Below are 18,534 nucleotides of genomic sequence, written 5' to 3'. Positions count from 1 at the left end.
TGAGACGGTCTCACCTCTAGCACCAGAGGTGGGCCCACAGTTACTGACGCTAACACCCTGAAATAGAGCCCCCTGTGAGAGAGACCATCACACCCCTTAGTGCTGGCAAATGTAGTCTCACGCAGCACCTTGAGCGGTGCACACAACTGTTACCACTGACACAGCCCCCAGCCACACCCCAATATCACCCAGAGATGCCCCCTAACAGTCCAAGACAGGCCCCACAGGTACACACCACATACACCCAAGACACAAGGAGTGGCACCCCCTGGACACCCCGAGATCTAGCCGGTCACCCCCCGACCCTAGCAACAGCAACACCCAGAGGCACACATGCTGTCACACGGCCACACTCCACACAGAAGCCCTGCCAGTGACATCCACAAACACCCTGGAACGCGAAGACAGTCATCACACCCCATTCCCTCAACACAGTCACAAACCACCAACACTCTGAGAGACACAGTCCTACCTCCTCAACACCCAGACTCACACAGCCTCACCCCTTCACAACCAGAACTGTATATTAGCACAGACACACAAAGTGCCCACAGGTGCCCAGCGATGCCCAGAGTAACCCGTCCCAGCCCCCGTCCAGGTGGTCCTCCCCACTGCCCCCTCCCACGGCCCACTGCCTGCATGTTGGAAATGGGGAGCGGGCGGGCTTAGACCTCCCCTCTCAACTTGCCCCCAAACATTCCTGCGGGGACCTCTGGCCTGCTTCCCCCCGCTTCAATCCTTGCCCTTCCCTCCAGGTCTGGCCAGGACGCCACCCCCCCCCCACCCCCGCCCTTCCCTGATCCCTGCCTTAATCCTTAAGGATGAAGCGGGTTGTCAAAACAAGCACATCCGGCACAAAGTATGGCGCTCCACGGGCGCTGGCGGACCCCACATGTCCAGAGTCAGCTGAGGTCGGGGTGCATCGTGACTCCCCCCCAGCCTCGGGGTGGGGTTCCTCTCCACCAACACACAGCGGGGCAGGCCTGAGACTCCATCTTAAGCCCACCCCATCTTTCTTTGTCCATGCCTCCTGGCCCTGGGGCTCTCCAAGGCCCTGGGGCTCTCCAAGGCCCTGGGGCTCTCCAGGGCACTGGGTTGGAGCAGGCAAGGACCCACAGCCTCCTGCCCACCGTTCGCATCAGGCCAGGAGTGGCAAGAGCCTTGTTCGAGAGAAAGCAAGATTTGCACCCTCAGCAGGCCGAGAAGCTCCAGCCTTGCCTGGAAGCCTGGTGGCTTGCAGCCAAGAGCTTCCTCAGGCGGAACGGGTGGGAGGGGGCGGGCGGCTGGGGCCAGCTCCTAATTCAATTTGGAGCCCAAAGAGGATGGATTTCAGCTGCTGCATTCTTTCCCAATCCCGGCCCACCCTCCTCTCCCATCCCGAAGCCGCCACACAGGTCCAACAGCAGATTCTTTATCTTCCAGACGGCAAATTCAGATATGAAAGCCCACCACCATCATCCCTCCTGCCCCTTCTGTCCGGGGCTGAGCTGAGGGGAAACACAGGGGGGCAGGAGAGGGAGGGCGTCTGGGGGCTTCACAGCAGACTCATGTTTCAAATGCAGATGGTAACAGACTCCACAGTGGGGGCTCCTCTGGGGGGACGGAGGTGGCGCAGGGGGAGGGTATTATTGCGTTTGCTGAGGGGGACACCCCCGTTCTGCATGCCCTGCGTCAGGAAACTAGGGAGGTCACGACCCCCAAACAGAACCCAAGGCCCCAGGGAGATAGAGGGACCAGTTGGCAGCTGAGGCGGAAAGTACTGGGGGCGGGGGTGGCCGCCCAATCTGGCTGGTCCCTCCCCGCGCCTGACCCGGCTGAGGTAGGTGGGGAACAGGCGGGGGTGGGGGTGGGGGGCTGGGGACCCCAGCCAGGCTGGGAACTGTTGAGGGGGTGGTACCGATTTGGAGGTGGGCAGAGGTCGGGCCCCACTTCCGCTCCGCATCATCTTCGGGCTACTGAGCTGGGCCCGAGCTGGACGCTGGGGGTCCAGCCCTGGTGTCTCCACCACAGAGGCTCCCACCAGGCCTGGCCCAAGTCATCTCAAGGTCCAGCGGGAGGCCTAGTAGCGGCCAACCTTGGCATCCCCAATGGCTCCCCAGACGTCAAAGACAAAACTCATCCGGGAAGGCGAAGTCACCAAGCCGTCATCCAGGGCCTCAGCCAGCTCGTCCGGGTTCCTTTTGTCCTTTCCAAGCTCTACCATGGTGGCCGCTGCGGGGGCGGGGGTGGGGGGTGCGGCAGAATGGAGGCACAGATGACAGAGGTGCTCAGGGTGGACCCAGCCCCACAGGACCTAGAAGCTCCTTCCCCTAAAACTCCACCCATCCCCAGACCCAGGCGCCACCCACTCACCCAGCTCTGTGTCCCTGATGCCCATGTAACTCTCCAGCAGGTCATCCACCTTCTCAATGGCCTTCTCCTCAAAGGCTGAAGGCTGGGGGGCGGGAAGAGGGTACAACAACATCATAATAATTGTGAATATAATTGTAATTGTACTTACTAAGTGCCTTGTACAATTTTTTACCACTTTCGGTATAGAAACACACAGTTCATCCTCGTGACAACCGTGAAAGTGTCAGTATCACTACCCCCCATTTTACAGATTAGGAAACTGAGGTCCACTTGCCCAAGAAAGGTCCCAGAGCTGGGAGGTGGCAGAGGTGGGTTTGCATCCAGTGCCCAGAGCCCCTCAACTAAGAGGTGATGCGGCCGCCTATGAATTTCACAGGGAAGGGGGGCTGGGGCCCAGCTGGAACAACTCACCAGATCCTCTACTGTGGCAGGACCCCGGGATCGGAGCCGGAGGGTCCCTCGGCCAGTGCCCAGCTGGAGACCGGAGCCTGGGCGGCCACCCCCTGAACGCACACTGATCATGTCTGTGGGAGACAGGGAAGGGGTGAGGGCTGGAGAAGCCCAATTCCAGCATGTTCTGGGCAGGAACCCAGGCATCCCGGCCTCAGACAATCCTCCACCTTCTCCAAGCTTCTGTAGGCTTTGGGGGAATTGGAGGCTGAGGTGACCCCAGGAGGGCATGACTCCTGACTCAGGCTTGGCACAAGTATAGGAGGTGCAGCCAGGGGCTAGGAATGGAAAAGGCTGGAGGGGAGACTGGAGGGGGCCACTTCTGTTCCCAGGGCCTGAGGGACAGGAACGGGGTGGGTCCTGGGTCCCCAGCTGCTTTCCCCAAGGCCAAGGGGGTATAGCTGCTGGGCCACAGACCAGCCGTATCTGCCTGGGGAAGTGTGTCAGAGTCCCCCACCACCACCCCAGGGGCCTTGGGCCCATTCCTGAGAGTTAATGAAGCCAGACAAAAAAGCGGGGGTGCTGGCACTGGGCAGCCAAGCCTGGCTTCTTGCGGGGTGGGGAACTGGCCAGGGTTGGGGGCGCTTGGCTGGGCTAATGGCTCCTGGAAGCTGGGTGTGTGGGCAGCTTCCTCCTTGCCTCCATCCTCCTCCCAGGCTGGGCGGAGAGCCAGCAGCCCCTCCCCAGGGCAGGGTGGAGCTGCCCCCACCCCCTTTCCACTGTGACCCACTGGGCTTGAGCACCACCTGCTGGTGGCCCTTGGCACTGCAACCAGGGCCCAAGTGAAGGGACCCATCCAGGCTGCAGGAGGCAGCTCCTCACCAAAGGCCTTTCGGGGCTCTGTGAGCTTCAGCGTGAAGGTGCGGCCCCGGGGCAGCTCCTTGAGCAGCCGGGCCACCTCGTAGTGCCGGCAGCCCAGCAGGCTCTGTCCGTTGATGGCCTCGATCATGTCACCCACGCTGATGAGCTGGATGTGGTCAATCACGCTGCCCTCCTTAATGCGCTGTGGGGAAAGGAGCTGTCAGCCCTTGTGGCTCTGCTGTTGGGTCCTATGGGTAGGCCTTACCCTCAGGACTCTGGGTGCCCCACTCCCAGGCACCTTGATGAAGGCATAGCCAGCCCCGTTGTCTGTGATGGTGAGCCCCAACGCTTCCTCCGACTTGAACACCTCCACTTCCTTGCGCTGCCCCTTGACGTGGGCGAAGATGAAGTCCTCCAGCCCGATCTGGCCCCCCAGGAGCTTGTCCATGTCCACTTTGTGGGTGTTGAGGGTGCAGAACATCACCTACAGGGGTGGGAGATATTCAACCCTCGCCTCCTTCCTGTGCCCTTTGCTAATCGCCACCTGAGGGGGAAGCGAGGAGAGTTGGGAAAGGCCTGGGGGTCCCCATCACAGTGTCTGACCACCCCAGAGCCAGGGCAGGGCCCCACTAGGGCTGGGTTTCTGTTCTAGCAAAAACTCCCTGCTGTTTCCAGGGTACAGAGCCTGGCACACAGTGGGTGCTCAGAAAATGCTTGTGGAATGAATGAAGGGGCACAGATACCCATCCTGCCTACTGAGACCCCTGCATCTACTTCCTGCTCAGTCCCACTGTCACCTTCCTTGCTTCCCATCCTTTGGCACCCAAAGTCCTTGGGGTGGGACCTCCCAGTGAATCATGGAGAAGTGAATGTTGCACCTGACCTCCAGTCCCCACAATCCGCTGGGCTGCAAACCTCTCAATGTATGATGGGAATGTAGCATCCAGCCCTGGCCCTCCATTCTCACAATCCACTGGGGCAGAGGCCTCCCAGTGCCTGATGGGGATTCAGCATCCAGTCCTGATCTCCAGTTCCCCACGATACATTGGGCTGCAGGTCTCCTAATGCCTGATAGGAACTCAGCATCCAGCTGTGGCCACCCGCCCCCACAATCCCCTGCGGCACAGGCCTCTCAATGCCTGATGGGAATGCCGCCTCCGCCTGTGGCCTCCAGTTCGCCACAAACCAGTGGGGTACAGGCCTCCCAATGCCTGATGAAATTCAGCATCCAGCCCTGGCCTCCAGTCCCCCATAATTCACTGGGGTAAGGCCTCAGTATCTGCAGCTTCACCACCTGAGCCACAGCTCACAAACAGGATGCACGCTCAGGCTTCTCTCTAGCTCACCATCAGGGACCCTGGTGCCCGGCTCCCTAGTGGGTACCTCAGCAGCTGGCAGCCGGAAGGCCTCAGCAATCTTGCCATACAGCTCCTTGACGTTGGTGAAGCCCTCGATGCGGCCAGTGGGGCTGCCATGGGCCAGCTGGGTGTGGAACACAAGGCGGGGCCGCAGGGCAGGGGGAGGGGGGGGCAAGCCCATTTGGGGGGCCCCTGCCCCACCTCCGCCCAGGGGCCCCGGCTCCCCCACACCCAGCCCACCACGGCCTGGCTCTGCCTCCTCATTTTCCACCAGAGGCGGTGCCTTTTTCCGCCGCCCCAGTCCCAGCGGCATGAGCAGCGAGAAGAGAGGGCACGCCCAGGAGATCTGCAGGACAGGAAAAGGGGCTCAGGGCCTGGGCAGTGGCCTCGGGCCGCCTCGCCCCTACAGGTCCAATGAAATATTTAGAGAACAGACTGGCCTCAGTTCGAAATCCGGTCCCAGCTCAGAGCCAGGCAAAGCAAGATGATTGGCCAAAGGAAACCCAGAAGACATGCCCCATATAAGCGATTCAAACTACCACGAAGGCACAACTCTCTCTGAGTCCGCCCGTGTGTACCTATTTACACGTACTCTTTTTCCTCCTAATAAACACTTTACTTGTTTCACTTAAAAAAAAAAAAAATCCGGGGGCTTCCCTGGTGGTGCAGTGGTTGAGGGTCCGCCTGCCGATGCAGGGGACACGGGTTCGTGCCCCGGTCCGGGAAGATCCCACATGACGCGGAGCGGCTGGGCCCGTGAGCCATGGCCGCTGAGCCTGCGCGTCCGGAGCCTGTGCTCCGCAACGGGAGAGGCCACAACAGTGAGAGGCCCGCGTACCGCAAAAAAAAAAAAAAAAAAAAAAAAATCCGGTCTCAGCATTTGCACAGAAGTAATAATATCAGCTAATATCTATCATAACCCGATGCTAACTGCTCTGTATCTTAACCCTCACACCACATCATGGGGACCATATTATCACCCCCACGATGTGATTATGTGATATACCGTAATATGTGATTATGCCCATTTAACAGATGCGAAAATGGAAACTCACAGCCTACATTTTCTCTTTTTGGTTCTACTGGTCACAGTCATTAATGCTGTGTGCTAAAAATTTCTGACTCCCCCCTTCAAAGCATGTAGGCAGATGGCACTTACTGGCCTCCTTGTGACTGGACAGGCATGTGACCAGTACTGGCCAGTGAGTTGTGAGAGGAAGTGACACATGACATTTCTAGGCTGAAGCATTTAATTACTGGAGCAAGAGCCTCCAGAAGTCCCTTTCTCCTGGTAGGGTGACCAGCCTCATTTGATGTGGTGGTGGCCCCATCAGGCCAGGCTCTGAGTGATGACAATGAATGGAACCCCCCGCTGAGCTGCAATGGACATGTAGCAGGAACAAAAAATAAACCTTTGTTGAGTTTGGCCACTAAGATTTTGGAGATGTTTGTTATTGCAGCAAAACCTGTCCTGACTGACACACTTTTCTCTTTCCACTCCCTCTACTCTCTTTCTTTCTTTCTTTCTCCCTCCCTCCCTTCTAACGAATGTTTTGGGCACTTACTATATTCCATGCACCAATATGGATATTGCCTTCAATAAGACAAGCAAGGTTCCACATTTCCTTACCCGGAGTAAATAAGGAGCCTCTGATGAATGGTTAATGGACGAAGAAAACAACCCTATATGGATAAATCCTGAGAGTTTACAAATACACATACATACGTATGTGTATATATATAATATGCGTATGTGTTTAAGGAGATACATACACGTGTGTGTATGTTTTAAAAAGCTTTAATTAGGGAATTCCCTAGCAGTCCAGTGGTTAGGACTCAGCCCTTTCACTGCCGGGCCTGGGTTTAATCCCTGGTTGGGGAACTAAGATCCTGCAAGCTGCATGGCACAGCCAAAAAAAAAAAAAAAAAAAAATCTTTAATTAATTATAATTCAGACTTCCCTGGTGGCACATTGGTTAAGAATCTGCCTGCCAATGCAGGGGACATGGATTCGAGCCCTGGGCTGGGAAGATCCCACATCCCGCGGAGCAGCTAAGCCCGTGTGCCACAGCTACTGAGCCTGTGCTCTAGAGCCCATGAGCTATAACTACTGGAGCCCACAATGAGAAGCCTGCACACTGTAACGAAGAGTAGGCCCTGCTCGCCACAACTAGAGAAAGCCCACACGCAGCAACGAAGACCCAACACAGCCAAAAATAAATTAATTACTCAATTAATGCTATGAAGACAATAAAACAAGACAAGTTCTACAGACAAGGTCAGGGAGGGCCTCCCTGAGAAGGTGAGGATGAATCTGAGACTTGAAAGACAGGAAGAAGGAAGAAATATCCATAGGAGGATATGAGGCAAGAACATTCGGGCAGAGAGAACAGCCAGTGCAAAGGCCCTGAGGTGGGGATGGATGTGCTTGGCATGTTTGAGGAACAGCAAGGAGGCAGATGTGGTTGGATCAGAGTAAGGGGGACAACAGGAAAAGGTGAGGGCAGAGAAGTAACAGGCAGACTGTGCAGGGCCCTGTAGGCCAGAGGGAGAACTTGGGCTTTTGGTCTGAGTGAGGTGGCAGTCAGGGGGGGTTCTGAGCAGACTCACAGATCAGCTGGAGACCAGTGTGGTTGATTGGAGTGAAGTGAGCAATGGGAGAACACGAAGACGGCAGGTAAAAGAGGTGACTCGGGGTGGGGGGTGGGCCTTGCAGGCTGGGAAAGAGTCCAGATTTAATTTTTAAGACACATGTCCAAAGTCACAGAAGCTGGCTGCACCCTCAGGTCTGATTCCCAAGCCCAAGTTCGTCACTGTGACGCTGTCCCATAAGTGACTCAATCTCTCTGGGCCTCAGATGCCTGGTCTGCAAATGGGGACGTTCCATCCGCCTGGTTGTGATGAGGATCAAATTATGCCAAATTATCTTTTTCTGTGTAAAGGGGACTTTCTGCTCCTCTTCCAGGCGGCCGTCCTGGATTCAGATGAGCCCCAGGGCTGCACCATCCTCATTCATTCATTCATTCATCTGTTCTCCAACACCTCCTCTAATATCACTGATCCAGCCCCATCAGCACTCACCTAGATCAGTGCAGTTGCCTTCTCTGTGTCTCCCAGCTTCCACCCTTGCCCCCAACAGTCTCTTGTCAATCCAGCAGCCAGAGTGATACTGTAAAACATAACTCATATCACATCTGTCCTCTCCTCCAACCCCTCCCAGGGCTCCTACCTCACCTGGAGTAAAAGTCAATGTCCTCCCCTTGGCCCACAGGCCCCAAATGATCTGCCCACATTACCTGCATGCCCTCATCTCCTCCCACTTTCCCCCAGCTCATTCCCTCCAGCCACATGGGTCTCCTCCCTGTTCCTTCAACACACTAGGCGAAGTTCAGCCTCAGGGCCTTTGCACTGGCTGTGCCCTCTGGTATCCACACAACTCACTCTCTCACCTCTTTCAGGTGGAAAACATCATATTTCATTCATTTAGCTTGTTCATTGTCTGTTTTCTGAAAGGGCAGGGAACTCTGCCTGTCTTATTCATTCCTCTCTTCTTAGTGCAGAAAACAGTGCTTGGCATATAGCAGCTGCTTAATAAATATTTGTGGAATGGATGAACGAATGATCCTAATATTCACCAGCCCACCAGTCTCTGTGCCCAGCTTCTCTGCAGCTCTGGGGAGCCACAGAAGCACAGGCTGTAACGTCTGCCCTCAGTAGGGTCTTGTCTCCCTGGCAAAAGTACGAGTCCTACCTCTGTAGTCCCTCATCCCTTGCTTCCCAGCATAATTCTGGACAGAATAAGTGCTTCATTTAGCAACGAAGATATTGTCATTTTGTTTTTCACTCCCCTCCTAATCAACGATGCTAAATGACTTTTAATACATTTATTAGCCATTTGGATTTGCCCTTCTGTGAACTGCCTGTTTAAGTCTTTACCCATTTTTTAAAACTGCGTTTTTTTGGGGTTGTTTTTTTTTTGCCACGCTGCATGGCTTGTGGAATCTTAGTTCTCTGATCAGGGACTGAATCTGTTTTTAACTGCAATGCAATCTATATGTTCTAGATACTAGAAATAAAATAATTCTGAATGAATAAACCAGTACTGCTCTGTCAAGTTATTTTACTACACTCAATGATGCTACCAAAACAAAATCAAAAACACCCAAAAAAACTCCCCCACACCAGCACCTCCTCTGGTTCCCCTCCAACCACCCCCCATACATCTTAGCAGAATGCTAAGAACATAAATCTGAAACCTGGATTTGCCACTTACTACCTGTGTGACTTTGGGCAAGTGTCTTAACCTCTCTGAGTTCCAAGGAAATCATACATGTGCTTGGAGCAGTTCCTGGCACACAATAGGAGTTCCATAAATGCTGGTGACAATTACTACTATTTCCATCTGTATCATCTTTCAGTCAGTTGCCAAGATTCAAACTCCCTCCTTTCCCCAGGGTCCCTACATCCTGATCACCAATTCCCGACATCCTTACTCTGCCTACACTTGATGCCCTGGTTCATGCTGGCTTCGTGTCCTCACCTGGGAGAGGGTAATAATGGTGGTGAGGAAAGTGGGTGATTAATGAATTTGCTTTCCAGGCCAGAAGAAGCACAGTAGTGTGGGTTCAACTCTCACCCCTGTTACTTACCAGCTGTGTGGCTGTGGGGAAGTCACTTCACTTGATGGGGCCTCAGTTTCCTCATCTGAAAAACGGGCAGAATTCCTGTCTCTCAGAGTGCTTATGGGAATCCAAAGAGATTATGCAAGTAACTCAATTATCACTTTGCCTGACGTCAATCTAAGGAAGTTGTTATTATTATTGTCATTATTGCTTCTTCCCTTGCCCTGCCCAGGAACATCCCGGTCCTCTCTGCCTGCCAAGGCCTACTCAAGGCCACCTCATCCAGGAAGCCTCCCCAGCTTGCCCCAGCCTGCTGGAACCGGCCCTGTGGTCCAAACTACTCAGTCCCATGAACTTAATTACATGTTGCCCTGGCAGAACTCTTGTCTTCCAGTCTTAGGTTGTTATTTAACTTCATGTCTCTATTTTAAAACATAAACCAGATAGCGTCACTCCCCAGCCTCAAATCTTACAACGGTTTCCCACCTGATGGAGGAAACCCCCAGACCCCTGCAGAATCACCACTTTGGGTCCTCTCCTGCCCCAGGCACACCATGCCAAGATTGGTCCATCCTCAGAGCCTTTGCCTTGGCTGTGCCCCCTGCCTGATCTTTACAAGGCTGGCTTCTTTCTGTCATTCAGATCTCGGCTCCAAAGTTCCCTCCTCTGAGATTCCCCCTTTGCCCACAGATTCTACCATGCCACTCCTTCATATTCTATTCATAACATTTATCACCCTCTGCAAGTATTTTCTTTATTTACTTGTTAACTTGTTTGTTGCCTGTTTCCCCCCCCCCATTAGAATGGCAGCTTCCCAAGAGCAGGGATTTTTGTTGTATTCACTATTGTATCCTCTGTGCCAAGAACAGTACCTGACACATAGTTGGTGCTTAATAAATATGTGTAGAATGAATGAATGTGTCTTATGCCCTCATTCTGACTACTCTCTGAGTTCCCCTATCCTCAGAACATGCCCACTGTAGACCTGCTAACTGCCACCTCCCCACCACATTCCCAGTCTCCCCTCATACCTGAACACAGGTACGGAGAAAAGGAGTTTCAGCCCCGGGCATCGAGCAGGTTGGCTACAATCCCAGCATCCCCACCCTCTCTTCCCTGGGAAGGGCCTGAAACTCAACAAGCTCACAGCCATACAGAGTTGCAGTGAGGGGAGCAAAAAGTGGGGAAGGGGGTTCCTGGGAGCTCACAAAAGCTGGCGGGGGGACACCACGCCCAGGCTCCTCTTTCAGCGGGGTATTGCTTGAGAGAGGAGGGCAGGAGGGCCTCTGAATCAGTCTTGAAAAACCGGCTCCTGGGTGTTTCCAGGGAGAACGCCTACCGTCCTGGGCCCAGGCTTACCAGGGGGGCCCAAGAGGCACAGAACCTGGACCCCTGCCTATCTCTCTCGCAGATGTCACTCTCTTCTCAGGACCCAGGTATTCTGGCCTTGCCTTTCCAGCTCAGAGCACAAGGGTCATGGGGACAGCTTCCTGTCTGAGCAGCTGGTGAGAGCAAAGACCAGCAGGTGTGCCCCAGATGGCGTGTCTGGCTGGAGGGAGTGGAATGGAAGGAGCTGGTCAGAAACACCTGAGCTTTGGAGCCACCGGGCATCTCGTATAGTGGTGGAGACTCCAGTTCTGGACTCTGAGGCGTGGGTTTGAGTCCCAGATCTGCCACTTACTCGCTGTGGGACCTTGGGCAAGTCACTCCACCTCTCTGGGTCTGCTGCTTCAGCTCTGAAAGAAGTAACAGCACCTTCCATGAGGTATTGAGAATCAATGATAAATATGTGGTAAATACCTGACACGGAAGTGTTCAATAAATGCTAGTCGGGGTGATTTTTTCATTATTATCTTCGGAACCTCGGTCCTCCCAAGGTCCCCCTAGGCCCTGGAGGATTGGGACTGGGCCAGCTTCGGGGAGTTGCCCGGGCAGGGCTCAGAAATACCGATCCTGAGCCTGTCCCCGCCGGGATGGGAACTGTCCAGAGGTGCAGGGGGCTGAGGTGCGGCTGGAGACCCCATCCCGGTGGCGGGAGGCGTTTACCCCTGCCCCCAGCGGGAAGGCAGGCGGCCCTCTGGGAAGGGGCCTCGGGCATCCCCCCGCTCAGCCTAGACGTCCAGCCGCGTCCATGGGGCCGGCCCCATACCGCAGAATCGGCCGGATCCCCGCCGGTCCGCGATCCCGCGGGTCCGCGCCGGGATCCCCCAAGCGGCCGCGATGCGCCCCGCCCGCGCGTGACACTCACCTGCGGCGCCGCCTCTACCGCCCTGTGAGCGCCGGGTTCGGCCCTCCGCAAACTCAGGCCGGGGCCTCTCCCTCAGCCACGACCGGGGGGCGGGGCCAGGGCTCGCGTCCGGTCAATCAGGAGCGGCCGCCCGGCGCTCGCGGCCAATCCGCTCCAAGCCGCGCCGCCCCGCCCCGGGGGACCCGAAGGAAACATTCCAGAGGGATCCCTGCTCTTCGTGACACCTCCCCCGCGCCGCGGGGCGTTGGACCTTCCCGCCCCTCCTAAGCCGCGGCGGGCTGTACCACCGCAAGTCTGCGGAGGGGGGAGCTGCGGCTGGGGCCGGGCCAATCTCGGGGAAGGAAGGAGGCCAGCGGCCAATGGGAAGCTGGAGCCCCTTGACCACGTGCTGTTGGCTGGGTGTCCGTGTGGGGTGCCCTGGGTGGTAAGAGGGCGGGAGGCTGGTCGTGGGAGTCAGCTGACCGAGGCTGAGTTTCGGGGAGGGGATGCAAACTCCCAAAGTCCAGAAAAACGGACCCTTTAGGAGACCCTGGAGGGGGCCAAGGGCAGCCCCCAATCCAGTCCTCTGCCTGGCCTGCACATGCCCCAGCCTGGCCGTCCTCGGGGCGGTAAAAAGATGCATTCATTCTGGGCGGGCGGGGGACTGAGATGAATAGGGAGGGTCCCGAGTGTCCCTGCGTCCTGGATGGACAATGGACAAGGGCATTCATTCATTCATTCGCTCATCAAATATTTAATGTGCCCCTGCTCCGTGCCAGGCTCTGTCCTGTCTCTACAGACACATCGACGAATAAGCTGACTGAATGTGTTCCTGGTACAGGGAACAGGGCGTTTAAAGGCTTGGAGGTCGGACAGAGCGATACAGCACACTTTAGGAGAGTACAATATCGTAGGAACTAGCAAAGCAGCTAGCAAAGCACCTTTCGGGTGCAATGGAACGGAAAACAAGGGCAAGATAGCCCGTTCGCTTGCTGGCTGACCAGCGAATATTTATTGAGCACATACTAAGTGCTAGATTACAAAGGGTGCCCAGCCAACCCAAGCCTCTGCCCTCAGGGAGCTGACTTTCATGAGCCTATTACATCTCTGTTCCCGCTCCCCGCAACCTCCCTGCTCCCATCCCACTTCCGAGACTGGCACAGAGCAGGGTCTCAGTACACATGTGTGAATGAAAGAACTAGGTAATCTCACCATCTCCAGGTTTGGCTTGAAACTGGGATTTCTCCGGCAGGAGCAGGTCCAAGAAACAAAGACCCAAACGCACCTTGCCCAGGCGGGGAGGCTCAGTTCCTAGGACAGGTGAGATTGCCTTGTTCTAGGAACAAGCCAGCCACTCAGACAGCTGGGGCCGGACCAGGAGTTCGCTGTGTGTTCTGGAAATTGTAGTTCTTGGAGACCTCTAACTGTTCAAACCTCAATGAACGATTGGGTCTTTGCAGTTCCCTGGGTGAGCTGCTGCGTTTTCCAGGCCTCGCTAGGGCTTGCAGAGGGACAAAGTGAGAGGGGAGAGTGGGCCCTGGGCTTAGTTGCTGAGGGCTGCCCAGCCAGCCCCACCCAGCTGGCAAATGCTGAAACTGCTGTGGCAACAGGCACAGCTATTGTCTTTCTCTTCCTGTTCTGCTGACCTCTGCCACCCACACTGAGTGATCGGTTGCCTCTGGCTAGGCCAGTGCCCTCTGTGGGACTGTGTCCACTGCCCTGCTTGTGCCTGGCGTCTGAGCTGCCTCCTACACACCTGGAGAGGACAGTATATGGGACATGGGGACAGCAGAGTTCTGAGCAGAATCCACCTGAATCCACCTGTTGACTGATGAGGAGGGGGGGAGGGGTTGCCCAAGGGCACAGAGCAACACCAGACGTCTCCTTCCTACTTGATTTTATAGCTCAAGAGGCTGGAAGCCTCAGCTGGTAAGGAGCTCAGATTTTAGTGCTACCTCTGTCCCTTTTGGGGGATGGAGGGAGAGAGTTCTGGAATGCCAACTAATACATACAGAAGGAAAGTTTGAGTTAGAAAAGCACCATTGTGCAGCCACCAGATGAATGATTCAGGCAGTGCTTTGTCAATGGGGAAGTGGATATTCAGTCTCAAAGAACCAGCCCACAGATTACTGGTTAATTTCAATGGCGAAAAGGTACCTTGGAAAAGGCACAGCGGAGAAAGCTGGCAGTCACCACCTCAACCAAGTGATCAAAAAACTTCACCACTGCTGGAACAGGCTGTCCTCACTGTGTTCCCTGCTGTGATGTGTTACTGAGAAGGGCACGACATCACTTTCAAAGAACTTGGTCCTGCCCAAAGTGTTTAACCTGAATCTAATAACTAGGAAAAACCCAGACGCATCCTGATGGAGGGACATTCTTTTTTTTTTTTTTTTTTTTTGCGGTATGTGGGCCTCTCACTGCTGTGGCCTCTCCCGCTGCGGAGCACAGGCTCCGGACGCACAGGCTCAGCGACCACGGCTCACGGGCCCAGCCGCTCCGCGGCATGTGGGATCTTCCCGGACCGGGGCACGAACCCGTGTCTCCTGCATCGGCAGGCAGACTCTCAACCACTGCGCCACCAGGGAAGCCCCAGGGACATTCTTTATAAAACAAAAACACAAACAAAAACAAAATGGTCTGGACTCTTCAAACAGATCTATGTCATGAAAGGCAAAAATCAATCCATTAATTAAACAAATGAATGACTGGGAAACAGTTCTAGATCAAAGGAGACAAAAGAGAGAAGACAGGGACTTCCCTGGTGGTCCAGTGGTTAAGAATCTGCCTTCCAATGCAGGGGACGTGGGTTCGATCCCTGGTCAGGGAATTAAGATCCCGCATGCTGTGGGACACCTAAGCCTGAGCGCCACAACTACTGAGCCCATGTGCTCTAGAGCCCGCGTGCCACAACTAGCGAGAGAAGCCTGTGTGCTGCAGTGAAAGATCCTTCATGCTGCACCGAAGATCCCACGTGCCGCAACTAAGACCCAATGCAGCCAAATAAATAAATATTTTTTTTAAAAAGTGAGAGAGAGAGAAGACAACCAAAATCAATGTTTGATCCTTGATTGGGTCCTTGATAAAAATTTCAAAAAAAAGGTAAAACAGCAATGAAGCATATTCTAGGGATAACCTAGGATATTTGAATGTTAACTGGACATTATGGGGTTGGCTAAAAAGTTCCTTCGGCTTTTAAGTTAAAAATAAAGACACATTTTTCATTTTCACCAAGAACTTTGTTGAACTATGTATTCACAGTTTTGTTCCACTACCTTCTGCCATTTTTCAGGCAACTTCATAATTCCATCTTCCCAAAACTTTTTATCTTTTTGAGCAAAGAACTGTTCCAGGTGCCTTTTACAGTCTTCAAGGGAATGGAAATTTTCTCATTAAGAGAATTTTGTAAAGACCAAAATAAATGGAAATCTGAAGGTGCGACGTCTGGTGAATACAGCAGATGAATCAGAACTTCCCAGCCAAGGTGTAACAGTTTTTGCCTGGTCGTCAAAGAGACATGCAGTCTTGCATTATTCTGATGGAAGATTATGTGTTTTCTGTTGACTAATTCCAGACGCTTTTTGGCCAGTGCTGCTTTCAGTTGGTCTACTTGGGAGCGGTACTTGATGGAATTAATCATTTGGTTTTCTGGAATGAGCTCATAATAGGGGACTCCTTTCCAATCCCACCATATACACAACATCACCTTCTTTGGATGAAGACCGGCCTTTGGTGTGGTTGGTGGTGGTGCACTTTGCTTGCCCCAGGATCTCTTCTGTTCCACGTTAATGTACAGTATCCACTTTTCATCGCCCATCACAATTTGTTTAAAAAATGGAATGTTTTTGTTACTTTTCAGTAGAGAATCACATGCAGAAATAAGGTCGAGAAGGTTTTTTTTCGGGCTTCCCTGGTGGCGCAGTGGTTGAGAGTCCGCCTGCCGATGCAGGGGACACGGGTTCGTGCCCCGGGCCGGGAAGATCCCACATGCTGCGGAGCGGCTGGGCCCGTGAGCCATGGCCGCTGAGCCTGCGCGTCCGGAGCCTGTGCTCCACAACGGGAGAGGCCACAACAGTGAGAGGCCCGCGTACCAAAAAAAAAAAAAAAAGGTTTTTTTCGCTTAACTTACATGAAACCCAAACATCAAGCTGGTGCAAATGATTTTCAATGCTTGATTTGAATATTTTGAGTATGCCTGCTATCTGGTATAACGTTGATTGCTCTCAATTAATGCCTCGATTTGACCTCTGTCAACTTCAACTGGTCTACCCAACCGTGGAGCAACATCCAGCGAGAAATCTCTTGCACAAAACTTCGCAAACCACTTTTGACACATTCGATCAGCCACGGCATCTTCTCCATACACAGCACAAATCATTTTTTTTGCGTTTCAGTTGCGTTTTTACCTTTCTTGAAATAACGAAGCGTAATATGCCGAAAATGTTGCTATTTTTCCTTCCATCTTCGAGATTAAAACGGCTACTACACAAAAATTCACCAATTTTGATGTTTTTTTTTTTAATGCACGCTGATATGACAGCTGTCACAATACAATCTGAAAAAATTGTTTCGAATGAAGTTAAAGACAACTAAGTGCTTCTAGAGCCATCTTATGGAAAAAACCGAACGAAATTTTTGGCAAACCCAATAGATAATACCATATCCATGTTAAACTTCCTGAGTGTGAGTGTTGTACTGTGGTTAGACAAGAGAATGTTCTTATTCTTAGGACATACTCACTGAATTATTTAGTGTTAAATTCATGACACCTGCAACTGTCAACATGTTTCAGAAAAAAATTATATATATATATATACAACATTTTATATACAATATTATAAGATGGTATACATTCCTATCAACATATAGGAAGATAGAGAAAGCAAATATGGCAAAATAGTAACAACTGTCACTGAATCCAGGAGAGTGGTATATGGGTATTCATTTTACCATTCTTTTTTTTAAAATTAATTTATTTATTTTGGTTGCACCTGGTCTTAGTTGCAGCCTGTGGGAATCTTTAGTTGCCATGTGAGGACTTCTTAGTTGCGGCGTGCATGTGGGGATCTAGTTCCCTGACCAGGGATCGAACCCTGGCCCCCTGCATTGGGAGCTCAAAGTCTTACCCACTGGACCACCAGGGAAGTCTCTCATTTTACTATTCTTGTAAGTTTTCTATAGCTTTGAAATTTTTAAAATAAATACCTGAAAAAAATACCCCTATTCCCCTCCCATCCCCAGCGGCAACCCTTCAGTAGGTTTAATAGGCACCCTTGCTTGTGTCTTGCCTTGAAAATGTGCATTGTTTTATATGGGTGTTCTATTATATTTGGTTTTTTACTTTTTTCACCGACTCAGTACTGTACTGCTTGTTTGTTTGTTTTGCATTCGCTTTGAAGATCCATCTGTATTGCTAATCTCTTGAATCTCTTTTCTTCTAACTTCTGCTAGGTGTCTCAGGGTGTGCCTCCCTCACATCTTACTCCTCTGTCCCCCAAGGATGGAAACCAGGCAGCCTCCACCTCCCCACAGCACAATGAACAGCCTTGGACATGCCCCCTTAGGGACCTGGTGAGAATCTCCCTAGGGAAGAGTACTGGATGCAGAGATACTGGGTCTCTGGGCATACTCAGTTTTGCTATGTGGCCTTCCGGACTAGGTAGCCCCATCACATCCACTGGCTTTGCAGGAGGGTCCCATGTCCCCACATCTCCACCAGCCATTGGCATTACCCAACTTCTAATTCTTGCCACTCTGACTCACTGTCAAGTGACATCACCATTGCTTTATTTTACATTTCTCGGATTTCTAATCGCTTTGAGCATCTTATTTGCATGATGGCCTTCAGGTTCTCCTCTTCTGTAAATTGCCTGTTCATACTCTTTGCCCATCTTGCACTTTGGGTTGCTGTCTTTTTCTTGTTGATTTGCACGTGTTCCTCACAGAGTCTAGATCTGCACTGTCCAATATGATCTGTCTAATGTGACACTCCGCTCTCCACATGTGGTTACTGAGCACTTGAAATATGGTTAATACCAATTGAGATGTGCTGTAAGCGTAAAATACATTCTGGATTTCTAAGACTTAGTAGAATGAAAAGAGGATGTAAAATAACGCATCTCGTTAATTAGTTTCTATACCGATCACATGTCAAGATGACAATAATTTGGGTATACTGGGCTAAATAAAAAGTATTATTAAAATTATATTTACCTGTTTCTTTTTACTATGTTAATGAGGCTACTAGAAAATTTAAAGTCACGTATGGGCTTGCATAGTTCTATTACGTAGCACTGGGTTATTGAACCCTTGTCAGTTTCAATAATGATAGATAATGTTTAGGCAGAGCTTCCTATGTGCCAGGCACTGATCTAAGAACTTTATATTTACTAAACAGTTTAACTCTCCTAACAACCATGTGAGGTGGATACAGTGTTAGACATTGCAGATGTGGTCTACCACTGTGTCATGTGACGATTAGCTTTGTCCATGTTACCCTTCGTTGGAAAGAAATTTTTAAAAAAATATTCATTCATTTATTTGGCTGTGCTGAGTCTTAGTTGCGGCACGTGGGATTTTCGTTGCCGCACCTGGGATCATTCGTTGCGGCATGCGGGATCTTCAGTAGTGGCATGAGGGAATCTTTTAGCTGCAGCATGTGGGATCTAGTTCCCTGACCAGGGATCGAACCCAGGCCCCCTGCTTTGGGAGTGGGGAGTCTTAG

At 52.3% G+C, this 18,534-nt stretch overlaps 1 protein-coding gene across 1 annotated transcript; it reads right to left on the bottom strand.

Annotated features, from left to right (window-relative positions):
* Positions 1 to 1,395: 1,395 nt before the first annotated feature.
* On the bottom strand, positions 1,396 to 12,049 carry GIPC1 (GIPC PDZ domain containing family member 1). Its single transcript, XM_032628612.1, is given in 12 exon segments — positions 1,396 to 2,113; positions 2,115 to 2,143; positions 2,146 to 2,211; positions 2,353 to 2,434; positions 2,764 to 2,876; positions 3,625 to 3,805; positions 3,902 to 4,087; positions 4,987 to 5,307; positions 8,043 to 8,130; positions 9,611 to 9,665; positions 11,265 to 11,319; positions 11,832 to 12,049. Coding segments are annotated over 8 exon segments (999 nt in total). The 5' UTR covers positions 5,275 to 5,307; positions 8,043 to 8,130; positions 9,611 to 9,665; positions 11,265 to 11,319; positions 11,832 to 12,049; the 3' UTR covers positions 1,396 to 2,059.
* Positions 12,050 to 18,534: the final 6,485 nt, after the last annotated feature.

The sequence above is a fragment of the Phocoena sinus genome, chromosome 3 (assembly GCF_008692025.1).
Source record: "Phocoena sinus isolate mPhoSin1 chromosome 3, mPhoSin1.pri, whole genome shotgun sequence".
In the NCBI taxonomy this organism is placed as follows: Eukaryota; Metazoa; Chordata; class Mammalia; order Artiodactyla; family Phocoenidae; genus Phocoena; species Phocoena sinus.
Note: the sequence above shows the minus strand (reverse complement) of the source record. Positions and strands in the feature narration are given on the sequence as shown.